This window comes from Caloenas nicobarica, chromosome 5 (genome assembly GCF_036013445.1).
Source record: "Caloenas nicobarica isolate bCalNic1 chromosome 5, bCalNic1.hap1, whole genome shotgun sequence".
In the NCBI taxonomy this organism is placed as follows: Eukaryota; Metazoa; Chordata; class Aves; order Columbiformes; family Columbidae; genus Caloenas; species Caloenas nicobarica.
The window spans coordinates 2,404,717-2,432,554 of NC_088249.1; the positions used below are offsets into that span (position 1 = coordinate 2,404,717).

The 27,838-nt window shown below is 39.4% G+C and overlaps 1 protein-coding gene across 2 annotated transcripts; it reads left to right on the forward strand.

Moving 5' to 3' along the window:
- Positions 1-197: 197 nt before the first annotated feature.
- On the forward strand, positions 198-27,838 carry EXOC5 (exocyst complex component 5). 2 transcript variants are annotated; one of them, XM_065636566.1, is made up of 19 exons: positions 198-354; positions 5,151-5,242; positions 8,809-8,956; positions 9,347-9,541; positions 13,888-13,952; positions 14,390-14,418; positions 14,566-14,675; positions 15,158-15,202; positions 15,299-15,439; positions 16,508-16,590; positions 17,047-17,256; positions 17,517-17,552; positions 18,439-18,586; positions 20,646-20,754; positions 21,473-21,593; positions 21,707-21,793; positions 24,238-24,346; positions 24,807-25,022; positions 25,476-27,838. In XM_065636566.1, exons 1-19 carry the CDS (start codon positions 328-330, stop codon positions 25,662-25,664), a joined length of 2,160 nt encoding a protein of 719 aa, XP_065492638.1. In that variant the 5' UTR covers positions 198-327; the 3' UTR covers positions 25,665-27,838. The 2 variants fall into 2 exon arrangements, with proteins under 2 accessions (XP_065492638.1, XP_065492640.1); XM_065636568.1 differs by lacking the exon at positions 17,517-17,552.

The window sequence follows — 27,838 nt, forward strand, 5'->3', positions numbered from 1 at the left end:
CCCCGCCGAGCCCCTGCGGGCGCTCAGCCCGGCCGGTGTCCCCCGCCCCGGTCTCCACACGCCCGCCGGTACCTGGGGAGGAGCCCGACGCCGCCATGAGCAGCCGCAGCCCCGCGGCGGTGCCGGCGCTGAGAGCGGCCGCCTCGGCGCGCAGCTGCCGGCCCCTCCCCGGCCCGGCCGCCCGGCGCAGGCCCATTTCCGGCGGGCGGAGGCGGTGCCGCGGCGGCTGCTGCTGCTGCTGCTGGCGGGGCGGCGGGACACAATGGGCGGCCGCGGTGGGGAGGCGGTAGCGGGCCGCTGAGGAGCCTCGCCGCCCTCCCTGTGGCCATGGCCACCACAGCCGAGCTCTTCGAGGTGGGTGCGAGCGGCGCCGGGGCTGCCGGGGGGTGGGAGGCGGTTTTGCGGCCGGCCGGCGCTCTGAGGGGATGCGGCGGCCTCGCCGTCCGCCCCCGGACGAGCTCCTGCTCGGGCGGGGAGGGAAACGGGCCCTCCCGCCCGGGGTGAGGGTGTGCAGGGGGACGAGCGGCGCAATGAGGGAGCTGAGGGAACGGGGCGTCGGTGCGGGGGGCCGAGGGGGGCTGCCCCGGGAGGGCTGCAGTCCCTCTCCTTCCCTCAGGCCAGCGGGTTTTCGGTCCCTTTTGTGCCTGGGTCTCCTTCCCCGGGGCTCTGCAGCAAATGGGTGCTGCTTTGGGCAGGGTGACAGGCCAGGCCAGGCCAGGCCCCACCAACAAGCAGATAACGTGACTCCTGTTCTCCTCAAGGCACATACTCGCTTGACCTCAGCGCCTGGTGTGGCAGTGCAGCTTCTGCTTCTCTAAAGTAAGGAAATAACTCTGCCCTCCCTTTAGCTGCAGTGGAACAGAGGCGCAAAAAAGCCGAGTAACTTGCCCAGGGCCATGCATGAGCAGGGCAGGAATATAGATTGGATGTCAGGAAACATTTCTTCGTGGAAAGTGCTGTCGGGCATTGGAACAGGCTGCCCAGGGCAGTGGTGGAGTCACCGTCTGTGGAGAGGTTGAACAGACGTGGAGATGAGGCTCTTAGGGACATGGGTTAGTGCTAGAGTTGGGTTGGACTCGATGATCTTAAGGGTCTCTTCCAACCAAAGTGATTCTATGATTCTCTAGGAAGAGTCTGGGAAATTCTTCTCCCCTGGAGTGGACCACAGGCTTTCATGATGCGACCTGTGATTAACAGAAAGTGTTTGCCCCACTTGCCGGTGCGTGGGGATGTGGTATTGCTATCGGGTACCCTGTGTTTGCTCTCTGAGTCACTCAGGAGCCGGTTGTTCATTTGGTGTGTTCACAATGGGACATGTTTTGCCCAGCCTGCAGGAAAGGTCTTCCTGTTTCTCTGGAAGATCCTTTCCCCGAGGTTTATATCAATGCATTGTGTGCAATTTTATTTATGAATCGCTGTTGTGACACATGAGTGTTATGACTGGCATCTTTTGGCTTGCATGGTTTAAAAAAATAGCAAGACTAATGTATTATACACAAAGTAGCTCGGTGCCAGGTTTTGAGCCCTCTCTATGCTTCTCTAGCCATCCTAGGACTGTGTTGATTTCTCGACGTGATGACAATGCAGTTCTGTTCTTTGTGGGATGTCGAATGTGAGATAATTTGGATGTGGAAATGAAACTGTATGTTTGGGCTGCTTTGGGCCATGCAACAGCTTGTTCCATTTTGCAACAGCAATAAACATGTATTTGCAAAGTAGGTGAGACCTTTGCCCAGAGATGGGGCTTGGAATTATATTTTCCAATCTGGAAACCAATATTTCTTCCTCTCCTGCTTTCACTCCTCTTTAACTCCAAAGCAAGAGAGGTTTTGTTGATATTCACTAAATTAATGTTGCTTACTCTGTTAGTTTGAAGTCACTGCCATGAAGGGTTAGAACATGAAAACGTGTTTTTATTATGGGAGTAAGCCTGAGCTGCCTACTGAGGGTAGTATTTGCCTGAAGCGTTCTCATGAAAGTGTATTTCAAAGTCATTTTCAGGGTAGTTATGTGATGTTGTGTAGAAGGATCTGCGCTGAAAATGGACCCAACGTGGACTGAATTCTCCCTCATATAACTCGAAGTGTAATTTAACAACGATTGCTTCTAAACCGGATTTTAATGTGGCTCGGTCCAGTTTGGTTTCATTTATACAGACCAGATCAAACCAGGTTATCATCCACTTCAGGCCTATCTCTTATTAAATTGGTAGTATTGGCTGAATGGATGAGATCCCGTTAATTCGTCTAGAGCTAGAGGGAAGTTCAAAGCTGTGAAGAAATTGATTATTTGGGCTCATCTGATAACAGGCAAAGGACTTGCAAATGACATTTGTAATAGCTGATTTCCAGCATTTTCTGCAGAACTGGATAGGAGACTTAAGATAGGAATTAGGTGGTCAGCTGTAGGTAACCCTGTTATCAAGATAGCATTAAAAAGAGCCAATGTTCATGGAAGATTAGATATACAAACCTAAAAAGTTTTGGATTTGCAGTGGAACGTGTGAAGTTATGTCTTAAAAAACACTGTTGAACTTAATTTATTCTTTATAAATCAAGTGAATTATTTTTAGCACACCCTTTGTGAAAATTTGGAAGAAAAAGCTTGGGTTTTTGGGTTTTTTTCCCCTCTTCTTGGTCAGTATTCTACACATAATAGTATCCCCACAGTTACTATTTCTTAAGTGATACTGAACAGGGTTTATACGTTTAAAAAACTGAAAAACAGATCTCCTATGTAAGTGTCCTTGAAAAAAGCAGGTACTTTCCAGGTTATGCCCCTTTAAAGAGTTACTACATCTGCATATAGCAGTGATTCTGCCATCATTTAGGTCTAAGTAAACTAATGAATGCTCTTTGCTGTGTCAAATAATTAAACCAAAATGCAAGTTTATAATTTTTGCAGAACAGCAGATGTTGCAGAAGGACAGAGGCAGACTGGGAGACAGGATGAGCGTTGCAGAAGAGGGGGACACATGTGAGTGCTGACGTCTTTGGAAGGACAGCAGAGAGGACTGGGCTGTTCCCAGTTCAGTTTGGTCTCGTGGCGATTCCTAAAGTCACCCTGGTTGGGTGGCACCAAGCTTTTTGGCGTTTTTTGCCATGTGCCCAGCTAGTTTTTGGGATGCAGAGGAGGGATCGGCAGGTACTCTGTGTACCCACACACTTGAGGGAGCTTTAGAGGAGTATAGAGGCATAATGGATAGACCATGATTGGCATTATAATTTTTTTTTTTTTGAGAGTCTAGGGAGTGTATATCAGATTTCCTGAGGAGAGGAGGCTTTGATAAGCTTGCAGAAAAACTCTGTCAATGTTGTTTTGCCAAAAAAAAGAAAAAAAAAAATCAAGGTAATTGTGTGTGTATCTGGGGAAGGATTGCGGTTGTGATTTTCATACAAAGGAGAAATGCTGAGAAGAGCCATAAGGCAATTGGGAAGCTGGAGGGTTCCCCTGAAGGGAATGTTACTGTATTGAATGGCTCGTTCCCAAATATTTAGATGTAAAGGTGACATAAGGAGAGAATTTACACTTGATATGACAACACTGCATTGTAACTTTTGTTGGAAAGGATTCCTGCAAAGGAAACTTAACTTTGTGTATCAGGAAGAAGTGGGTTAGAGATGAGTGACTTGTAGTGAAATTGTTTGTACGTGGTATCATCCAGTTATTTTTCAAGCTTAACCACAGAGGGTGAGCAAAACCAGTTACTCTGGTCAGTTTTTGAATGAGGAGTGACCGGGTCATCTCTTGAAAGGGTGAAACTTTGTCCTGTCTGGCAGGATTCGACCTGTTGCGAAGTATATTTAAAAAACTTTTATATTTCTGTTTAATAGCTGGACCTGACACGATAGGGCATAATGTGTTTTTGAGGAATGACAAATCTTGAACTAGCAATATTTTCTTTCCAACCCTTGTTTTTAGTGATTAATACCATAATGCTGATTTTCCCCTCCCTGTTACTTCTGGCAGTGTCTTAGACCTATTGATACAAGAACAGATTTGATACCTGTGGAGGTCTGTTTACTTTTTATTACTTTTCTTTTTTTAAACCAAGCTTTATCAAAAGCACGTTGGTGGCACGTTCACGTTTCATGATCACAAATGAATTGTGGTAAATGCCGCTGTTAACCAGAGCCGCTCCCAGCTCTGTGTCGGGTTTTGTTTCATGGTTAAAACCGTTGCTACGTGGAGTTGTTAAGTTTTCCCTGAAATCCTGGTGGCTGTGAGAATACTTTGTGTATTCATTACCAATGAAGCTGAAGTGATAAATTGTTGTTTTTTAAAGGATAGGTGGTAGACTGTGTTTGGGGTATTTAATATTAACTATGTGAAGAAATGTTTGAGTTGGCTTAAATATTAGGCCAACTAAAATAGGAGCTCTTGGCTTTATTATGAGGTCTCTGCCTTCAGAAAACGCTATTGGGTGGAAAAATAATCTTAACTGTTTACCATTGTGCAGTATATTTATGGAAGATCCAGCAAATATTATGAAACTTCAGTAACCTTGTGTTTTTTAGCATCACTCATGCCCTGTTTTTCTTTCTTGGGAAAGTCAGTTTCATCTGTTTTTATGCTTGTTTTGATGGGTTCTTTTTCGTTTTTATCTGCTTTGTTTCTGCAGCTGCGGTTTGATGTTGCATAGTGTCCAGTGCTAATCTCGCGCTGTTTTTGCCGCCTTGGTCAGTTCTGCTTGTGATGCCGTGTTGTGAACTTCATCAGAGAGCTGAGCAACTGCAAAGAAAACTTAATTTGTGACGGAATTTTTTAGGCAGATCAGTTCTCCTGTGTGATTTGTGATGGAATATCTCACATCAGTGTAGCTGCTGCACGGTTGGGACACTTTGTAATGACAAGTGTAAGGTCACCTGGAAATAAGGATGGGTAATTTAGAGCCAGCTCTTCATAGACCCGCAGCAATTTCTTTGCTACTTGTCTGGCAATATCTAGACTAGATGTTCAAACCCACCACATTAAGAACAAAGTTCTCTGTATTAAATATGTAAACATAAGAGGTGACGGGGTAATTGTCAACACTGTACTTGCTCTCGATTGTAGTAAAGCTTCTGAATGCTTTCAAAATGATGTGTAAGCAGCTGCTTAAGGACTGACCTGCTGTGGCACATTGTAAGGAGTTTTTATTCTGTGGCTAGGAGCCTTTTGTGGCGGATGAATACATTGAACGCCTGGCATGGAGAACACCTGGAGGAGGTTCCAGAGGTGGAGAAGCTTTTGATCCGAAAAGGTAAAATGAAATTGCATAATGGTCAAAGTGAATGTATCTCTAATTGTACTGTTTTATTACACGTATAACAAAAAGCCTGTATGTAGCGTTGGTGTGTGTCCAAGGAGGTTTTCATTTGGGAGAATTGCTAGAATTTGTGACCATGAGCCAATTATTCAGAACCAATTAGTCAGTAACAAGAGTAGGGAAAGTCACTTTCTGATTTAGACCTTTTGAATGAAGGAGAATTGACGTTGCTTGTCTTTGTCAGACATGAATGTTTCAAAGCACTAGAGTTGCTGGATTAAAGCATAATATGAGGCTTCAGTGCTATGATAGTTAAGTCAATTTAATGAGTTTCTTGCTAGTTTAGCTCCCTGAGCTGGCTTGTTTTAAGACCCAGTGGCTTACAGTCCTGGCTCAAATAAAAGGCACAAACAAATAGGATGGGAAGAAGGGCAGGAACATGGCAATGTTGACTTAGATGATTTTAAACTGAATTTGTATAGTCTAAACCAAAGTCTGCTGCCCAATGGAGATGGGCTTGTGCCCCTTTTGCTCTTGGCTACACACTGTGATGGTTCATCTTGAACAAGCTCTAGGCATGTGATCCCATGATAAGCTAATCTAACTCGCTAAAATGTCAGAAAACTAACCTGATGAGAAAGAAATAATTTTGTTTGTTTGTTTGTTTTTGTTTTGTTTTTTCTAGATGGATTAGCAATTTTGGGGGACTGGAAGAGCCTGGGAGCAGGTGCAAAGGAAAGAGGTTGTGTCTCTCTGAGCAGGTGTTGAGAAGGAATGTGGGTATAGAAAGGAGCAAGCGTAGAGTAGGGGAAGCAGGGGAGGAGGAGGAGGAGGTGGTGCAGGACCTTCTCTTGTTTGTCCTGCACTTGTTTGCTGGCTTGGTTGTGCTCAGCCTAAGAAGCCAGCTCTCTGGTTACCGGGCCAGCAGTGGATGGTGCTTTGGTAACTCAGATGCACTGTTTTAGGTGGCAGTGATCAACTAAAGCTTCTGTACTCCAAACCTTTGGATCTTCTTTTGTTTTGGAAGGAGTGACTCTCTCAAATGGTGCTACTTTGTAGCTTTCGTACCAGTATTGGTAGTCTTTCTAGAGGCGTAATTAACTCAAGTGTTTTCATTTTTCATGTGATGATAACTTAGAGAGATGAGCTTGACCTTCTTCCTGTTATAGTTATTGGAATGCTGTTGAGCTAGCAGAGTCAACAAGAAGTTTAGATACCTGAATGTTAATTTAGATTATGATGGTATAAATTCAAAGTGCAACAGCTGTTCCTTATTGACTGCTTGTCCATATAATCTTATTCCAGATTGAGATTGTTTCTAGTAACCTGAGCTAGAACCCTTGAGAAGTTTAGGAATTACTGACTTCATAGATGAGCTGGTGTTATTCAAAAGCAAATATGAAAAAGCTTCATTATCGCGGTCAAAGGACATTCCTTTTGGAGCCGTCTGGCTCTTTGGAGGTGAGCAACAGGAGGGGAGGATATTGTTGGAGTTCTAGCAAGATGCTGAGCCCTTGACATTCAATCTGAGGCCTGTGTTCTATGCAGAGCTTTACACATGATTTAAGCGGGAAGAAGCCTGGAAATACACAACATTGCTTCCTGTAGCTCTTACTCTACATTATATACTTTAATTAATGGTTTGTACCAATAGCAACTCAGTTTAACCTACTCTCTATATTTCTGCTGGTTTGCTTGTGTTACCAAAGTGCATCACAGAAGTTATTTCTCAAGACAAGTGGGAGGATCCTGCAAGAGTAAATATTTTTCTTGTGGGATCTTGTAGTATTGTGTAGGGAGCCAAGATTAATATCAAAAAGTAACAGACCTTTTGGTGTATGCTTTTTCTTTTTTGTTTTTAGAAGGTGATGCTTTTTTTTGGTAGAAAGAATGTTTGATTCTTTCGTTCTGTTCCAAGACACCTGACTAAGAGCTACCTCTTCTACTTGAGCATTCTTTCCTCTCTCACTATATTGAATACTATGGTAAGTGCCGAGCTGGCACGATGCCTTTTTAAAAAACAAACCGTAAACTGAACTGAATCAGCTTGATAAAATGCATAGAAACTATCTGCACTTCCCTAGCCTTTTGTTTGAAAGTATGCTTTGTGTCACTTACTACTGTTTGCATTTTATTTTAAAAATACTTCTTTAAACTAAAGTCTGTTCCTTGTAGTCTTCTGTGGAATCTAATGTAACGTGCTTACTCTTGGACTTCTGGCAAGCAGGAACTAGAGGAAAGAAGATATAAACATCTGTCCCAATCCAGTTTTCTTTAATAAGTTGTGCCTTTAAGCCACTTGCTGTTGTAAAGATACTACTTGAAATAGGTTTTTAGACCAATAGAGTGAGCAAAAGGTAGTTGACGTGCTCCAAGCAGCAGGGAAAGCCAGTCATTTTAGCAGCAGAAGTTAAAACTGAAATTCAGTGATCCTCCACGCAATTAAAGAGAATCACATTAGTATCATTTAGGTCTTGCTTGGAGAAAGCTCTAGATCACGGGTGTCAAACTCACTTTCACCATGGGCCACATCAGCCTGGTGGTTGCCTCCAGAGGGCCAAATGTAATTTTAGGATTGTATAAATGTACACGTGGGAAGGGTTTCATGTTCCCAGTATACCTTCTGAACAGATTATATGTGAAAATGCAGATTCCTGAGCGGTCTAGAAATAGCTCCCTAGAAGGGATTCCCATTTTCTGTCCTTTGGCATTAAACCTGGACAGCAGAGTTCTCAGATCTTTCATATGTTTTCAGTTATTGGCATGAGTTTTATCGCCATGGAGGATGTGGGAATAATCCATTCCCTGAGCATCAGTGACTGCGATGTTTAGAAAAGTATAAGCTGAAAAGATGACTGGAATGGGACAGAATGGATCAAAACAGGAATGAGAGAGAGATCTTGAGAATGGAATGGAAAAGAATCGAGGAAATTTAAGAAAGCATTCTGATGTACTTACTGTGTTTGTCCCAAGGAGTAAAATGTGAACGTGCAAGAAAAATCAAAGTGATGGGAAAGGACAGGAGAAAAACCTTAGCGTGGTGTATGTTATAGAAAAAGTGAAGTCAGGAAACAATGTGGTTATAACCAAAGCAACATCATGAGACTACGTGATTGTATTCATTGCCTGTTAATGGGATGCTGATTTACAAGTTTACAGTAACATCTACAGGACAGTAGAAAATATTTTCCTGTTATAGCCTTTGCATTGAAGGGATGTAGTGGCCTCAGCTCTCTTTGCCCTGTTGAGACTTATTTAGGAAAGATGGGTATATAGGGATTTTTGTACCTGTGGTAAAGGCATGTTCTTGAATGATTGCTATTTAGGTTTTCCCCTCTCCCCCAGCTTACCGTGTACATGGTCACATAGTTTTTACGTAGGCATAGACTTCTACACAACTAGGGTGACGTAGTTTAAAACAAAATAACATTTGTAAGTTAGACATGATTATATCAGCCTCGCAGGCAAGTTCTTTTTTCTTTGAGGTTTTTTTAAGCTCTCTGCAGAAGACAATGTATTTCAAACTAAAGTCTGCTTTACTGTATTTTATTTTAAATCAGATTATTGGAAGAATTTGTAAATCATATCCAAGAATTACAGGTAATGGATGAAAGGATTCAGAGGAAGGTGGAGAAACTAGAACAGCAATGCCAGAAGGAAGCAAAGGAATTTGCCAAGAAAGTACAAGAGCTGCAGAAAAGCAACCAGGTAAAATCTAAAGACTATAGTCAGTGCTAAGCTGTGCAAGTTTTAAAAGCATCATATGGTCTATTCACATTTCTTGGTACAGCGTGCTACTGTTTGAGATAAAAATAGAGTTTGATGGAAAACAGTTTCCCCTGTCAAAGGGGGCTTATCTACATGTCCCGTTAACGAGCGGTAGCTGTTCTGAAACTCTTCACAATAGTTAAAAGGAAGACAGTAAACCTTAAGCAGTTGTGTATACTTAATTAGTGGTTCTGAGTAGTTCTGTAGTTCTGAGATACAGCACCTGGAAAGCTGGTGCCCGCATTTGTTGCGCTTTTTACTGAAGTAACTCTGGTGTTTCCTAAAGCACAGTAAATGGAAATCGTGAGTTCTGTGTCTCTGTTCTCCCAGGTTGCCTTCCAACATTTCCAAGAACTAGATGAGCACATCAGCTATGTAGCAACTAAGGTCTGTCACCTTGGTGACCAACTGGAGGGGGTAAACACGCCACGGCAACGGGCCGTGGAGGCTCAGAAGCTGATGAAATACTTTAATGAGTTTCTGGATGGAGAGCTGAAGTCTGATGTTTTTACAAACTCTGAAAAGGTAAGAGCTGTCAGCGGGATGAAAGCAGTTCAAAGCAATAAGCAGTACTGCCCTAATTACAAGCTGCTACCACAACTTACCATGGTCAGGCTTCAAACCGGTGAGTGTCTGACTTGTTAAGGTTTCATTGTTCTGAAATGGAAATTAACAACGCTAGGCTGCAGATCGCTGATAAAGCATTTGTATTCTGTGATGCTTAATGTGGCAATGTTGGCATTTTTAATTTTATGAAATTATCGGAGATTTGAGAAATGCTGGGAAGGAAACTTTAGAGTACATACAATATCTGCTTTTTTCCTTTGAAGCCCTTGCCTCTGATCCACCCTGTAATGCAGAACATTTCTGAATACAACTTCTTTGTGAAACTTTACTCTGTTGGGTCAGTCCACTGGCCTTGGATACCTTTTTGTCACAGCATGCCTTTGGGCTTTGTATAGTCCTGTGGTTATGTCTCCACCCTCTGAATTTAGAGGAACCAGGCAGGGAAACTTCAAAGAAACGTGGAAGCATTTTGTTTTCCTTCTGCTTCAAGAGTATGTTCATGGAGCAAATGTAATCTGAGTGATGTGGCTAATAGAAATATATTGAAGGAAAAGTGTTCAGCTGTAAGTGAAAGGACACATATTATATTTCCCTTTGCAGTTTGAAAGAACACTAAAGTGTTGTGGGGTTTTTTGTCGTTGCTTTTTTATTTGTTTGTGTTTAGCTTTGTTGTAGGGGTTTTGTTTGTTTTTTGTTTTGTGGGGATTTTGCTGTTGTGTTGTGTTTGTTTTTTGTTTTGTTTTGGGGGGTTTGAGGTGTGTCCTGAAGAATCTTTCCACTCTCCTCCGATTCTGTGCAGTGGTGTGGTTGTAGTCAGGAAAAAAATTCCAGTATGTGGAAACAGTAGAAACTTGGTTTGCACATTCAGCAAAAAATATGTGCTTGAAATGCAGCTCATAAAGGAACCGAGAATAGGTTAATAGTCATTCCCTCTCTACTGAGCTGAAGGTATCTGTCAGGGAAATGAAAAAACTAATCGTTTCAGTTAGTTGTATTCCCAAGAAGTCAGTTGCATAGTGACTTTCGATTGATGGTCTTTGGATCTATGGTAATTGCCAGTTGATAGTTTGCCCTAATCAAAGAGGGAGCACATAAAAACTTCTCTGACTTCCAAGGAAAACAGAAAGATTTCACATAACAAAAGATCTTCTATGGACAGCCTTTTCCAGATCCGCATTAAGTTTTTCTTTTTTTTTTTTTTCCCCTAAGTAGAAATAAAACATATGTTTAAAAAATATTTAATGGCAACATGATAAATAACAAAGCATAAGTTGAAGAGAATTCTGTGTTGTCTGCTGAAGTCTCATATGGAATTAAACTTTCACGTATAACTTAAAGTTTCATAATACCTTCTGTTGAAGGATCTGAAAAATCTGGTAGATAAGTAGGGTAAACCTGGAAATTGGTAAACAAATGAATCTTCATACACCCTAAAGAATAGTAAGACATGCAGCAAATTTGGAGGAAGACGAACATAATATAGGTCAGAAGTCTTGTGCCAATCTGCAGAGGAATTATGTGGGAACACAAACAAGATTTTCTGGATGCAAGTTATCTTGGAGATTAATTTCAGTCAGGGAGGGTTAGTACTGTTCTCTAACTTTTTGCCTCCTAGTTTAAATAGTAAGTAGAAGTAGTGTTTATAAAAGAACCTACTGAGACGTGCTATCACATCTTCATGCATCTTTGAACTACAGATAGTTCTAAAGTATGAGATAGTAACAAATATTCTTAGATGTAAAAACCTTAATGCTTTGTCAGAGTCTTCAATCTGATGTGGATTTTTAGATAGCATTTTGGAGGATGTTATGATTTTTATGTCCTACGGCATCCCTCACAAGTGTGGGTTTTTCTTTGAGACGTTGAAGGCAGGGGATACTGTGAAAGCAGAGTCAAGGAAGGAATTATCATGCAGTTATTTCCTAGGGAATTAATATTTTTTGCTGTGTCAGTTCTTAAAATTGGTTGGATTCCTTGTTTTCCTACACTCAAATTGTTGCTTACCACATTTCTTTCTCCTAGCTGTACTGAGCAATCTCTAACTTATCATCTCTGTAAAGGTTTTCCTTGCTGTCTTGTCCTATTCTATGTATTGTCTTTATCCTCTGAATCCTCACCATTTCCTTGGCACTGCCAGCTAATGAGTCCCTTTCCTGTACGAGTCTTGAAGTGAGCAAATCCACTCCAGTTAAAACAATTAAACTATCAAAATGGTATAGCAGCTCAGTTGTTTATCATGCAACAGCATTGTCTTGTGTTTGCTATTATTATTTCATCCTTTTCCCCATTCATTCTCTCTACTCAACATTATTTGATTATGCCTTTTAGCTTGTTCATAAAAATGTTTTGTGTTAAAATTGTCATTACTTGTCCATGATTTTCCTGGTTTTTTTTTTTTCCATGTTATAGCCTTTATTTGTATTTTCCAGAATCTATATTTATTTTCATTTAATAGTTTACAGAAGCCCTATTCAATTAGAAATGAAATATGTCCGGATTTAAGCAGAAACCATGGAGAATTGATTTGTCATGTCTTCTGATGTGCAGAAGAAAAGGCCCTGAATTCAATAAAATCAAAGTTACTTAACAGCTATTGTGTGAAGAGGAGACTAAGAAAATGTTGCAGTTTTGTTTATTGTTTATTTTCTGTAAATCAGTGAATAACTTCTGATATATAGACTAATGACATCAGTATTGATCACAATTGGTAGGTATTAAGGTTGCTGTAAGCTAATAGAAGTAACTGCTGTTTCATTGGATTTATTTGAGGAGCATATGTAGCTGGTTTTGACTAATGAGGCTATTGTTCAAAACATAAGCTGCTCTTAATAAGCAGAATGGAGATACTTTACGATAGCCCCTATTTTTGCTGAGCAACCAACCTGTGCTCTGTATTCTGACCTATGTGTCTTGTTCTGTTCTTGAAAAGTTTCAATGCCAACCTGCTCCAAGTGGCGGGAGGATAGAAATTCATTTCTTCCTTTCCTCTCGCTGCCGTTCCCTGGAACACGACCAACAGAAGAACAAGATCAACTGCGTGTTCTCCCTTGGGTCAACTTGTAAAGGTTTTGCTTGAATGTTGTAGCTGGAGCTTCCATCGTGCCCTTGGGGGTGTCCGCCAGCCACCCAGATGGCGTCAAAAAGCCTGGAAAACCATCCCAGAGCTGTGTCTGGTGTGGGCCGGTCAACACTGTTCACTTTAATCCACTGAACTTCAGTTGCAACCAGCCATGTTCCCCACATTTTCAAAAGTGACGACGTTTTCTATAGTTTGTCAGGCCGGTGAAACAGTCACTAATTGGTACTTGGGTGCACTTCCCATGCTGATTGGTTGTGGAAAAAAAACCCAAAAAAAACCACCACAAAAAAACCCCACAAACAATACAAGGTTTTACTGGCCAGGACAGAGCAGAGATTTGCAGGCTGCGTTAACTTTATTTGCTAACTTTTGTATTTGTGCGACTATTCATATTTTGTAGACGCATGATTAACTATACTTCCATCTTGATTTTTGCTTTGGACCGCAGAGTTCATAATTTCTAATAGAGTTTCCGTTTCTCCTTCCTTGGGAGAATGTGTCGTACTCCCAACTATGCTCTGCTTTGATCCTGTTTCTCCCCTTCCTCTCCTCTTCATGGCCAGCACTGTTTTGACTTTTTTGGATACGGCCAGTTCCATCAATTGCAAAGAATTTCCCAGCCATGTCTGCAAGGGTTGCTAACCATTTCACTTCTGAGTTCAGCAGAGATTTCTTCTGCTGGGGTGTGAGTCAATAAGACTTTTAGCCTAATCCCTTATAATGTTGCTGTTCAGCCAGCTCTGTGTTATGGTTATATATTTGATTTCCAAATGGGAGGGTGCAAATTTTCCTGAGCTTGCTTTAGTTACATTCTGATCTAATCAGCCCTGAGGAATCTTTGGTTGGCACAGTGTGGCGATGAGCTATTTGTCCAGGTAGCTCAGACACCTACACAGACAAGCTCCATGTAAACACGTAACTAAAGACTTTTTATCATCTTTTGACTGTGTAATTTTATGTTAAAAAACAAACAAACAAAACCCCACACAAACCAACAACAAAAACAAACCAACCAACCCCACCCACACACAAAATCAAACCAAACAAACTAAAACAAAAACAAACCCCAAGACTTTAAGCATCACAAAAGTACATACAGGGACTTTAAGTGGGTGATTTCTTCCATGGGTACATCAACTGCACGTATGAAAATTGGAGGGGGAGGAAAGGAATAGCCCACAATCAGACCTTCTTTGCTAATTCTGTCATGTTTTACTCTTAACAGATTAAAGAGGCAGCTGATATTATTCAGAAACTGCATTTGATTGCACAAGAACTGCCTTTTGACAGGTACAATTCTATCTGAACTTCTTTGGAAAAAAAAAAATCTTCACATAACTATAATTTTCTCATGCTTCCCTTGTCTACTTTTTTGGTGCTTTACTTAGTGTTTCATGTAGCCTTTAAGATGGATTGTGTGCTTATTTCTCTCTTCTATTCTCAAACTTATGTTCGTGCACTCATGTTGTAGGATCATCTTTACATACACATCCTAAACTGCTTAGCAGGCTTTTAATGGGATAATTTTGCTGTGCTGACTTAGTGCTAGATTTGAATTAGATGCTTGTAGGTTTTTATGGATCTGAAGCGTGTAACTTTTCTGTCGTCTTTGTGTTACACGTTTTCATTTTTAAGCAGAGTGGCTGTTATTCATGATCTAGGATGGCTGTGATTCTTCTTGTGATGCGGATTTGAATTTAATCATGGTATTTTTTTGTTGTTAACAGGTTTTCTGAAGTAAAATCAAAGATAGCAAGTAAGTTATCAGTCCTGTTCAGTCGGTGTTCCTATATTTGAGTTGTTAAATATGATTAAAGAAGTACGCAATACTGTCGGTGTTACAGTTTTGGTCGGTGCTTGCATTACGTAGCCTGATGGATTTTTGTTGTTATCCCCTTTCCAGGTAAGTACCATGATTTAGAGTGCCAGCTAATTCAAGAGTTTACCAGCGCACAGCGGAGAGGCGAAATCTCCAGAATGAGAGAAGTAGCAGCAGTTTTGCTTCATTTTAAGGTAAAAACTGAGGGTTTCAATTTAAATACATAAATAAAACAACCCATGATACACTAAGTGGTTGTTTTAAGTGAACATGTTTGCATGGGCACAGCCACCACACCAGATAATGTGAATAACTTTAAAAATACTGAGATGTTCCATCTGAAATCAAGTGTAGGGGAATAAAAGAGGCAGATGATGGGGGATTGGAGGTGGTGTCAGTAGAGACTATTCCAAAATAATATTTTCTTGTATGTGTGTGAACTGACTTCCATGCTTGAGAGAGTGTTGAAACTTGTGGTCTGTATCCACCTAGAGTGGTGAAAAGTGACATTAGGTTAGGTTTGTGACAAAAATGAGTTTGAAAGAGTCTACACTTTTGATGAATCTATTTTTTTTTGCAGTAACTTTTTCACAGGGATTGTTTTTCCTTGATTTCATTCTATAATGAAAGCACAGAGAACCTGCTTTAATACAGAGTTGTTTTGCTCCTTCCATAGGGCTATTCCCATTGCGTTGACGTGTACATAAAACAGTGTCAAGAGGTAAATGCATTTTGGTTTATATGTATCTCTTTGAGTGTTGATTTATTTATCATATAGGTTCTAAATATATTACAAAATGTGCTTCTGAAACCCTAGGGTGCATTCCTGAGGAATGACGTCTTTGAAGATGCAGCTGTCCTCTGCCAACGAGTGAACAAGCAAGTTGGAGAAGTCTTTAGCAATCCAGAGACTGTGCTAGCCAAACTCATTCAAAATATCTTTGAAGTTAAACTTCAGGTATATTTTAGATTTTAACACGTTGAAGTTCATTGAGGAAACTTTTCATTAAAAAAGTATTGTACCTAGTAGTAACAATTAATGAGAATTTACAATATTTGTGATCTTGGATGAGGGTGTGGAATCACAGCTGATTGCTCTGTAACAATTCAGACAGATAATCGAGCCTATATCAAATAAAGCTGCTTGTACTCTGAACACAGTGCGACTGAAAATACTCAAATTCTATATGTAAAATTATAAGGGAATCAATGTGTTCATTAGCTAATTCACAAGATGTCATGTGCATATTTAATTTCCTCTGAATGCCCCCTACCAGAAATATGTCAGGAAGTTTCACATTTAATTGTTCATCCTTGGAATTGAGTTTCATGTGTAAAGTCAGCATTGAACAAGCGAAAATAGTTTATGTTGTGAATACGGTCTCGCAGCTAATGCAGTATTTATGTGAAAGTCTGGAATAGTTGAATATATTAAGTTTCCCATCCTGCAAATACAGACACTTAAGTGCGTAAAGTCAACAACGTGACTATTTGTTGCAAAATGCACTATCTCTGTAGACATAATTCTCTTTATGGTGTAGAGATTGAGCTTGTGTTTCAACCCCAAATTTGTGTGTCGGGTTCGACTTAGAATTGTGTGGTAAATAATATTTGTCCAAATAGTCAATGACAAGAAGGCTTGTATCTGCTTTGTGTATGTGTTACGAGAAGCAAATATGTAAGTGTCTCCTTTGCTTACTGTCATCTGCAGAAATGCCCCTAGGCCCCTGGTGTTTTTTATTCTTAAAAAGAGGGGATTTCGTGATTGTTGGTCAAGCATATTTTCGAACCAATCTGTCTTTTGTCTTTGCTTCACACACTACTGCTTTGTATTACTAAGTAATTTTCTTCTAAGAGATGCATTTAACTCTATAGATCTGTAAATTAGAGATTTAAAACCAAAGAATATAAGAATTACCTTAAATAAGATGTACGCTTTGCAGTAATTTGCATATAATCTAGCAAATCATGAGTATGATCTGTGGTTGCTAGTTAATCTTCTAACAGATGTACCCAAATTTTACAGAGTTATGTGAGGGACCAGCTGGAGGAACACAGGAAATCAGATGCAGAACAGTATCTTAAGAACCTCTATGATCTATATACAAGGTATTTATATATTGATGATGAAATTATTGTTGTAGATATTCTCTTGTAATACACTGATTTATTATCAAGACGTGGGAAGAGAAGCCAAGTGTAAACTTCTCATAAAAATTGAAATTTTTTAATGGACATTAACTTTGACAGTGCTTGCTTTCCTGAAGAAAATTTAAAATTATTATTTTTCATGGCAAGTGTTTAGTATAGTGATCTTTGAGAGTAATTTTAAAAGTGTGCAAAAGCCAGTCCTCTGCATCTCACCGGCGACTCATTTATTGCAATTGTACCATATAGAATTGAACACAAATTATGCAAAATTCTTGACTTAAATGTAAAGCTGCTAGAAGTCATAATCGCAATCAGGATTCTATTGTGCTATGTGCTTTACAAACATGTAATACTGTAATTCATACAAATTCAACCTTTTCCTCCTCTCCCTTTCTTTGTTTCTTTTGCATAAAGAACTACTAATCTGTCAAGCAAATTGATGGAGTTTAACTTGGGTACTGATAAGCAGACTTTCTTGTCTAAGCTTATCAAATCCATTTTCATTTCCTACTTGGAGAATTACATTGAGGTGGAAATTGGTTATTTGAAAAGTCGGAGTGCTATGATTCTGCAACGCTATTATGATTCCAAAAACCACCAGAAGAGGTCCATTGGCACCGGAGGGTAAGTTTCTTATGTGAAGTTTCCTACTTTTGAAACGGAAGGGGGGCGGTAAGGGGAGAAACATAGTGTTTGCCATGTCAGATGATGAACTGCAAAAGAGCAGGCGTCTAAAACGACCTACAGCTTTTTAGAATTTGCCGTCACTTTGTTAACTTCTGCTAAAAAAGTGTCTTGCTCTCAGTACATGTGAAAGGTGATGCATGGTATTTATATGCTCATGGGAAATGAAAAATACCAGTTAAACCTATGTTTCAACTTAGGATCCAGATCCACAAAAGGACTGAAGCAAAATTAAGGTACCTAAAGCATGTATATGTGTGTATCTAAAAGCATACATTTTTTTTCACCTGCCCAGGTCTTGTGGTCCCCTCCCAAGACCTAGGAAGGGGAAAAGACCATAGCAATGTCAGTGAGAAAGCTCTTAATGAGCCCAGAAGATGCAATGGACTTAGAGAAAGGTAAAACAAGACTTCATTATCCTCAGGGTAGAGAAACTCTAGTAAAGGAGTAGCGAGAAGTGGGAAAGGAAGAATTAAAACTTGTGTGAAGCAGAGGTGATAAGAATACTGCACCTTTCAAAGAGCTACTGGGTTCAGTGTGTCAAGAATGAGAAGTGATTTGGAGAGAACAGCAGCAGCGAAGTAGTTAAATGAGTTAAAAAACAAAGATGAAAATTTAATTTTCTTGGGGAAAATTAAATTGATCGTAGTGGCTGACTTTATGGGTTGTTTTATGCATGGAAATGTGTTGGAGCATGCTTGACTAAATCAGGACCGCTGAGATAGTGGATGAGGATGAGAGGATTCGTGGGTATGGCAGAGATAGAAAGCTCTCGTTAGTGCTTTGAAAGTATCAATACAATATATGACAGAATGTATGGAAGCTAAACTTTGTCCACAGACCATAAGTGCCACAGGATTCAATTGAAATGACTCCTATTCCCCATGGGGAGCAGCTAGTGCCATGGTACAACACAGCTGACCACGCGATCAGACGCGGTAGTTTTGCATTTACTGGCAATTTTTGTTAAGCTTGCAAGACTGTCTTAATGCTTGCGTATCCTAAACCGTGTCTTGAGTTCTGTTTTTGAAGTCGACAACTAAAATACCCAAAGTCATTGTTGAATTTGAGTATCAAAATTTCCACCCGGTGAAATCTTCTTGTGATACGTCTTTGTTCTAGTATTCAAGACCTCAAAGAGAGAATAAGGCAACGTACAAACTTACCGCTGGGGCCAAGTATTGACACGCATGGAGAAACTTTTCTGTCGCAAGAAGTGGTGGTTAACCTTTTGCAAGAAACTAAACAAGCTTTTGAAAGATGTCACAGGGTGAGTTTGCTTCCCGTGATCTCCATTAGTGTTGGAATTTTTCTGTGTGGAGTTAAATCGCGAGGTTCGAGTTTTGATGAAAAGTGTGATAGGAAGAAAGGAAGGACATTATTAAACAAATTAATTCTCTCGTGTATTTTCCACTGTATCAGGGTCATGGTGGAGTCCAAGGATTTGCTTTTTAAGTGTGGATCTAGTTGTATTTTGTGGGTTTTAATACTATTTTTGGAAGAAGGGAGGAGAGTTAAACCTATTGTCTGCATTGCTTTTCTTACTAAATTAGACCTGAGGCTTGAGAAGCCTTTCGTTTAATTTCTTTTTCCTGCTTTAAAAATATAGAGAATAGTTAAACGGTGGTTGTCCTGTGTCAAGTGCCATTTCTTTGGGCATTAGCGAATATCACCAATAAAATGCTGTGAGGAATAATCTTTAACATTGTTTCACCTTGTTAACTCTGTACTGTTCTTTAAATGCTTTAGTCTAACAAGAACAGAAAAAAGGTGTTTCCCTTCTGATTAAATTGCTGGTTTTACTGCCTGTCAATTAGTGTTTGGTACTTTAGTATAAATGAAACCCCTTGAAATTTAATTGCAAACTTAAATGCTAGGAATTTTTTAGTAACTAAACATGCTGATTTCTAACGAATTTTAATGCCTCTAACATTCTAAATTAGCTCAGTGCAGGAAAAGTTAACATTTCAGATATTTAGAAGTTTTAATATTTTATGAACTTAGAGGGGCCAAAGATATAACAAAATACAAATACAGGGCTGCAACCTGCACACACTGGGATAAAAACCTCAGTGGAGAAAGTCAGTGACTGCAAGACAAGCAGGCAGATAATTTTTCTCAATAAGGTAGTTGCTAGAAACAGTTGTTAAATTCATTATATAAACTAACTTTTTGCAGTTGTGCACGAGTTTGTGGTGTGTGTTTTGTTGTTTTTTGTTTTTTTGTTTTTTTTTTCTTTCCTGTTGGGATCAGATTTTTTTTCATACTTGTTCTAAGAACAAGTGGATGTATTTGGGTAGAAACTAAATGTTGGCAGGTAAGGAGATTTTTAGAACTGTGAGTTTATAACTTCTCCATTATCATACACGCCTCTGGGGTTTTGTTTGTGGTCAGGACAACCCACTGTGCAAAAGAAATTAAACGTGTCCCTGGGTAACTAATTGTAATATTGACATTGCGTGACAGATGCGGGCAGATACACCGTGTGTCCCAACCGTGACTGCTTTAGGAAAAATCAGTTGTTGATTCTGAATGTAACCGTATATTGGAATATTTTGGTGATCGGAAACCTCTGTAACGGTGTTTTATTGTTGGGGTTTTTGTTTGGGTTTTTTTGGGCAGGGGAAATACAGCAGAAATTTTTGTGAGTGTTTTTACGTAAATTAACTTGAATTGCCATCATAATCTTAAAGTCTCATAAAGTCTCCCCATAATTCCTTAAAAACCAGAGCCCTGTCACATTTTTCTTTAGAAAAGGGATTTACTGACAGGTTACTGTCCAAAATCCCACGTTGCTTACAGCTCCCGAAGGTACAAATGCTCTGTGTGTACGTGGGCGTTACTTCATAAAAATTTTCCTGCTCCATTGACTCCAGCTGAACTGCGATAAATGAAGCCAAGGTTCAGTCTGTATTATTTTTCCTGCCCAAGTGATACAAGAACAGCTGCCCTGGGTGCTCGAGAAGGTCCATCTGGCCAGGGTTCTGTCTCTGGCTGGTGGCAGAAGCTCAGTGAAAAAGGAAAAAAGCATTTTAAGGACTATTAATCAATCTCTACCCTTAGTAATACTATTATTATTAGAACCTCCTTATACTTTTCCTTTCTGTAACATCCTGTGGTGCTTTGGCTTCAGTTTACTTGGTACTGCTGAAGGCTTTTTTTCGTTCATTCCTCAATAGTTCTCTGTATGGATGCTTTTAAATTAGAACAAAATTCCAATTATTCTGGAATACTTGTTATATTTTAAGCTTAACCCCTATGCAATATCAGATAAACTTTTAAATGTATGTAGAACTGACCTTTAGGATATTTTTTTTTCTTCTTTAAAGCTCTCTGATCCATCTGACTTACCGAAGAATGCTTTCAGAATTTTTTCTATGCTTGTAGAGTTCTTATGCACTGAACACATCGATTATGCATTAGAAACAGGCCTTGCTGGTGAGTATAATATTTTCTGAGCATTTCATCTTGTTGGCCTTTTTGGGCAGCTGATCTTTGTGGGTCCTCACTGTGCCTTATTGATTGGCCTTGTTTAGAATTTACTGGTTAAATGAAATTCATTGTAGTGTGTTTGGGAGTCGGTATTTAATGTCTTCTGAAGTGTAACTTCCATTTGGGGAATTGATGCACAGACAGAAATGTGCTGCTGGCTTCAAGCACATTTGTATCATGGAAGCTGGGACATCAGCACTCTCTGCCTCTTTTAATTGTTCTCCGTGCCACAGCAGGAGAATATTTTTATATTAAGGCTTTCAGTGTCTTGCGTTTTGTAAGAAGTCCATGCTTGTCTGTATACCTGTGCATTTTAAAAAGTGACAGTAAATAGGAAAACTGCTTGTATTAAAGAAGCTAAAATCTTCATATTCAGAACCCACCTTTCCGATGTGAAAGCATAAAACGCGTGTTCTAAAGAAATATTTAAATTGGCTGCTCCATTTTGCTTTCAAAACTTTAAAAGCAATATACTTCTATGCTTATGGTTATTACCTGCTATAGCTCTGGAAAGTATTCTATATATGGCACCATGGTAAATTTTTGAAACTCTAAGCCTGTGATTTAAGCATTCATGGAAAAATTCTGCATATTTAAAAAATCATCATGCTAATTATAAGAACTGCGTGTCATTACAATCCTAATGAAACCACCTTTGCTTTAGGCATTCCCTCTTCTGATTCAAAGAACGCAAACCTTTATTTCTTGGATGTTGTCCACCAGGCCAATACCATTTTCCATTTATTTGACAAGCAGTTCAATGATCATCTGATGCCATTGATCAGGTACTGTATTTTGTTGAGCATTTCCTGAATCGCGTTGTAATTAGCAGACCCAGCAGACAAATTTGTGTTATTTTAATGCTCTGTCACACACTCAACCCTTTATACTGTTGCAGTTCTTCTCCTAAACTGTCTGAATGCCTTCAGAAGAAAAAGGACATCATAGAACAAATGGAAGTGAAGCTGGATATGGGTATTGATAGGCAAGTAGAGATTTAAATCTTCTGTTCATCATCATTTTTTATAAAACTCCTTTGTGATGCATGTTAGCTTTCCTTTTAAGGATGAGTTGTTTCTGAAGACAACATTTATAATAATAATAATAATTATTGTTATTATTATTATTATTAAAATCCGTAAGTATGCTTTATTGTGCATAGGAAATTTAGATTTGTTTGTTTGTTAGAGGGTCCTATTTCCCATGGCAGATTTCTGACCCACAAGTACTTCTAGGAGGATCTTCAAGTATTTGCTGATATTGAAAGAGTACAGTAATTCGGTTTTACCTTACTGTCTCAAGCTACTTTTTTCTACTTTAGGAAAAGGAGGAGTGATGATTGAAATAGGTTAAAGACTTACAGTATTTCCATTAGGAGCAAAGTTTGACAAAAATAGGTTAGATGATTTGTTCGAATCTGCGCAGTGCTATGGATTAGACCTAGTCATGCAAGTCTGTAGACCTGGAATAATTTTGATTTTGACGTTGACTTGCTTGGAGGCTGTGAGTGACTCATTTAATCTTTTTTTTTTTTTCCATTTCTCGAAATAAAAATGAAGCAGTAGCTTTAAAAATTGTAAATTAAAATCATACCTGTTTTACAGCAGAGGAAAATAAAAAACCAACAAGCTTAACATTAGGAAACGGAGCTGTTGTGCGATGCCCTACTTTGGTCTGGAAAGCATGTAGTATTCCTATATTTCAAGGTGGAATTAGTCAACCTAGAACATGTAACCTGAACTTTTGTTTGCCTGTTTTCTCTCTGCAGTAACAGGAATAAGCCATCCTGTGGGTAACGAGGGCTACTCTGGAAATGAATATTGAGGTTTTTGTAAGGATCGCACCGTACTGGAGAGGGATGAGAACAGTGTAGGAAAAACAGGCTTTGCATTTGTGTCCTACTGGCTACTTTCTGCAGAGAGATGAAGAAGAGAGTGGATACCTTATGTGCACCTGCATTTTCTGTAGGTGGAAGAAGAAAGGTGGAGGGTGTGGAAGTGACAACTGAGATTTTAGCTGCTCCTGCTGGGAGTGACCTTAGAGGTTTAAACACCAAGTTTGAAATATTTGAACAGTTGAAGCTGTAAGATTAGATCTATTAATAGACAGATGTAGCTTGGTCATCAGCATTACAATAGTCTGTAACTGTTTTTGTAAAATAATGCGTCTCTTAAAAGTGATAGTAACACTTAGGAGAACAAGTCCCTGTTGGAAAATGGTCTGTTCAAAGGTTTGTGGACACAAACTTCAAAAAAGCATCTGTGCTTTGACGCATAGAAAAGACCTATTAGTTTTGAGATTAATGTAACATGTGAAATGTTTATGTGCTGGCTTACGTGCCGCTGATGTTGTTGAGAACTGATTGTCTTGCTTAAAGGAATGATCTTTAAAAATAAAAGCAAGTTTCTCAACATGGATGGTTTCAATGTTACCCAGTCTGAAGAAGTCCAACAGCAACTTATTGAATAGTGTTCATAGCTGTTATCTGCCTCTGTAAACGTGATTTATTAGCCAAACAAAATTACTTCAACTGGTTTTCTTTCAGTATGTATTCTGTGTAAAAAGGAGTGGCGGGGGGGAGGCGGGAAGAAAAGGAGAGATGAGAGGTTCTTGGCCAAAGTCGGCACTGAGGGAGGTGTGGAGCCTCTCGCCTTGCTTTGCTGTTTGACCTTTGGTTCGGACTTAAAGTAAACCAGGGTCTTGACCCTAGATAATGTTCTGAAAAGATAAAACCTGTGAGGGAGAAATAAATGACACTGTAAAACTCTATTAGATTTCTGGGAACAAAAGAAATACCATGCTCTGGTGGAGGAAGAGGTTTTTCTTACCCAGCCCCGTCATTTTCAAGTGTTTTCTGGTGCTTGCTTCTGAGTAATACGCAATGTGATCTAATTCTGCTAAACTCTTTGGAACCCTTCCTTTGCTGTCTGATTCCCTTGGCATTGAAGAATTCTATCCAGTTTCTCTGAAGAGCTGGATTTGAATGGATTACTTGACAATTAATGTGTCCCTATTAAAACCAGCTCGCCAACATGCTGTGTGCTCTGCTCCAACCGCTGGACTTGCAGGAAAGAGTATTTTTAGGGTTGCTGTTTTTTTAATCTGATTCTCATTTTTTCTAACTGCTTATATAAAATCAAGCTTATCTTTTTGAGAGAATTGCATTGCTACTTCAGAAGAGTGCATGTGTGTGTGTGTATGTCTGTTAAATGAGTATTTCCTTTGATATGTCCTAGCATCGCTTGCTTCTTACACTAAAAGCAAACATTTATTTTATCTTCTGTAGATTACTCAAATGTTAGGGACTGGGGGGGTGCTCCTCATTGTTTTATGCCGCTTACTTTTGCATAGAATCGTATAAGTAGATACAAAAATAAAGGCAATTAAAATGTTCCTTTCCAAACCCCATCTGTATGTGTAACTTTAAAGGACATTGAATTGTATGATTGGACAGATGAAGCACATCTTGGCTGCAGAGCAAAAGAAGACAGATTTTAAACCAGAAGATGAAAACAATGTTTTGATTCAATACACTAATGTAAGTGAACTAAGTCCCAGCTCATCCTATAGCCTCAAATGTTCATAAGCATTATCAGGTACATCCTTACCAAGCTCGCATTAGACAACGTGTGTGTTTGATTAATTTACTTTGCTATACCATTTTGCACCAAGCAAATCCTCCCCCTACATACTCCCTCTGCTTAATCATTGTTTGAATTAAAAGCCCAAATTAAACTGTTCTCTTCCGAACTGGTATCAACTGTAACTTGATGGAATATTGTATTGCATCCATCTTTCTCCTCACATTTTTTGCATCTTTATGTGGCAAATAAAAAACTGTTGGAAAATTATTAATTGGAAAATTATGAATTCCAATGATGTGTTGGGAGAAGTTTAAAGACTTAATGACTGATGTTCAGCTTATGATGTGGAAGCCACTTTGAGAAGAATGGATTTCTAGAAAGTTACCTAATTTTTTTTTTTCTTTTTTTCTTTAGGCTTGTGTTAAAGTCTGTGGCTATGTTAGAAAGCAGGTGGAAAAGATAAGAAATTCTATGGATGGTAAGAATGTGGACACAGTTTTGATGGAACTTGGAGTTCGTTTTCATCGACTCATCTACGAACACCTCCAGCAATATTCCTACAGCTGCATGGGAGGCATGTTGGCTATTTGTGACGTGGCAGAATATAGAAAGTGTGCCAAAGACTTCAAGGTAAGTGTGTACAGGTTGGTCATGTACAGCCAGGTTGAAATTAGTAGCAGTAGTCTATTTTTAATCAGACAGCTTCATAAAAATAGTTGGTTTCTATTTGTACATCAGCATTTCGTATACTCATGTTATATATTCTGTTACTACGCTAGCAGTTCTTTATAATGTCCTCAAGAGCAGTTTCCGGATATCATTTTATTGCTTGCAGGCTACGTGTGTTTATTGAAGAAGTATTGAGTTTGCATTATTATGTTTTCTTTGTATGACTTTGTGCGTGTGCATGTCTCCCTACAGATGTATACGTGTGTGTGTCTGGGCATTTTTCCGCACACATGAGGAGAGAATGATGGGTGTAAATCGTCTGTAGAGAGGAAACATTTGGAGAATCTAGGTGAACATAAGAGTTCAAGCAACTCAAACTCTGAATATCTTTCCCTGTTTTTCTCTTAACCACAGATTGCGTTGGTGTTACAACTCTTCGATACCTTGCATGCGCTTTGCAATCTTCTGGTTGTAGCCCCGGATAACTTAAAGCAAGTTTGCTCAGGAGAACAACTTGCTAATCTGGACAAGAACATCCTTCACTCCTTTGTTCAGCTGCGTGTAGATTATAGATCTGCTCGTCTTGCTCGTCACTTCAGCTGAGAGCACGGGAAGAAATGTACTTTCGGGCAGGTCTCAGTTGTTAGAAAGCACAGGGAATGATTTCTTACCAAACCATGGTTGTAACTTTTGTGGGATAGTGACTGTTCAGAATAAAGCAGCAGCCATATTTAAACATGATTGTTTAGAAGGTGAGCAGGTGAAAATCTGAATGATATTTCCTGTAAACTAAAGTTCTCCCGGTGAAGAATATTGCAAATCCACTTGCTACTGGTTTTTTTTTTTTAATTGGAAATGTTGGTGTAGGAAAGCAAGTAGTGCACTGAAAGTATTTCAGTCTTCAATATTGAATTATCAGATACCATTTGTTAGACTTGAACTACAGAGCATAGCATAGGTAATGGATTACATAGAATAGACCAGTGTAAAAACATTTTTATCAATTTTAAAGACTTAGACTTCAGCACAGCTAATCATCATCAAATTATCTTTGATTGGTGTTTCTAAGTCATTTCTTTCATTTAAAACATTATCCTGCTCAATGTAATTTTTTTCTCTAATTAATTAGCTTGGAATTTCTTTGAGATGTAGGAGTAAAAGCAGCACTATCCCAGAAAGACGTAATTTATTCATTGTGCAGCATTCTAAACAGAACTAAAGTGGTGAAAAGTTTTGGGGGTTTTTTTGGTTCTTTGGCTTTGGGGTTTTTTTGCACCTAATAGTCGAGGGCCCAGCAGAATGTATTGGCATCTTATGATCTGACATTTGCATTTCTGACACTGGCACACTGAATTTTATATATGCTCCTAAAGTAAATGCAGCTGCCTTGTTTAAGGTGTTCTTATTACAAGCTGGAGGTGCCTGTTGTCCGGTTAATGTAAGAGAACTTTCTCCTGTCTCTTGTTTTGTATGTAAATAAATTCAGAATATAACAAGGTGAAAGGATAAAATGTGGCCAAGTTGTTCAGATGTTGGCGGGACAGCAGCTCCAGCAAAAACCTCGAGCTGAAAATTCCTGCGCTGAAGGTAATTGATCCACAGTACCTGAGCAATATCAAATGTTGAAGTGTGCGAAAGCTTCTCTTCCACGGATCACGATTTTACTATTGCAGACAGGCTACTTTTGTGTCTGTTTTGCTCCAGCGTTTATTCAGGGTGTTTCAGAAATGGACCTGTAGTGTGCATACAGCAAATTGAAGCAACGGTGACGTTTGAAACATCTGGGGTAGCTTTTCCACAAGCAGTTCAAAGCTGTTGTAAATAGACCTTTGTTCAGAGTGAGCTCTCGTGGAAAACAGGTTGGAGCTGCTGTGGTTTGTGTCTTCAGTCTGACTTATATCATCCGTGAACAAATCTGCTGTGACACTTTTTATTTCTACTATGGGCTCAGCGTGTGTTACGGAAACTTCCTTCTCTCCCATCTTGAGAGCAGCATTTCTAGAAATTTCCTTTATGGGTCAGTCAACTAAAATTATTTTCCTGTTTTCTTAACAACTTCCCAGGTGTAGTGAATATTGACAGGCTTGTGTGGAACTTCTCTTGGTTAGTTGAGGTTCTTCTGCTTCATTTTATATTTAGCAGAGCATTATATTGGTAAACAAGAGCAAGGATGCCAGACTGTGTCCAAGTATTTGGGGAGACTGGCTGCTTTGTTGAGCTCCATAGCTTTATTCCTTGGCCATGGCAAAGCCTCAAAGAGTTTTGGACACTGGAGGAGGCACATGCTTGTACTGCTGCCATTTATTTTTATTTTTTTTCCAAAAGCTCTGATGTGAATTCAGATGATACCTCTCTGTTACCTCTGTACCTGAAAGCCAACAATTTTAAGGCTGTCGTTTTACTAACCAATACAAAATCTTTCTGCAAAAAAGTGTCAATTTGTAAACGCTTCAGACCAGTGGACATCTTGAGATTGCAGATCACAGAAGTGCTTCAGAATTTGTTGTATGATTGTTTGACTTATTTTAAGGTTGTATGAAATGTATTTACCATATTTCTCGCTTTATTAGCTGTGTTTTCCATGCATATGCTCGTTGCAATGTTTTCATTATGCCTGTTAACAGGAGGCAGCGAAAAGTAGGCGAATACTTAAACTTAGACATGTACACTCTTCCTCAATAAAAAGAATTCCCTCCAGACACTTTTCTCATTTCATTTCCATGTTCTTCATATATCTTTATCCTCAATTGTATAAGCCCTTCTATTAAAAAAAAAAA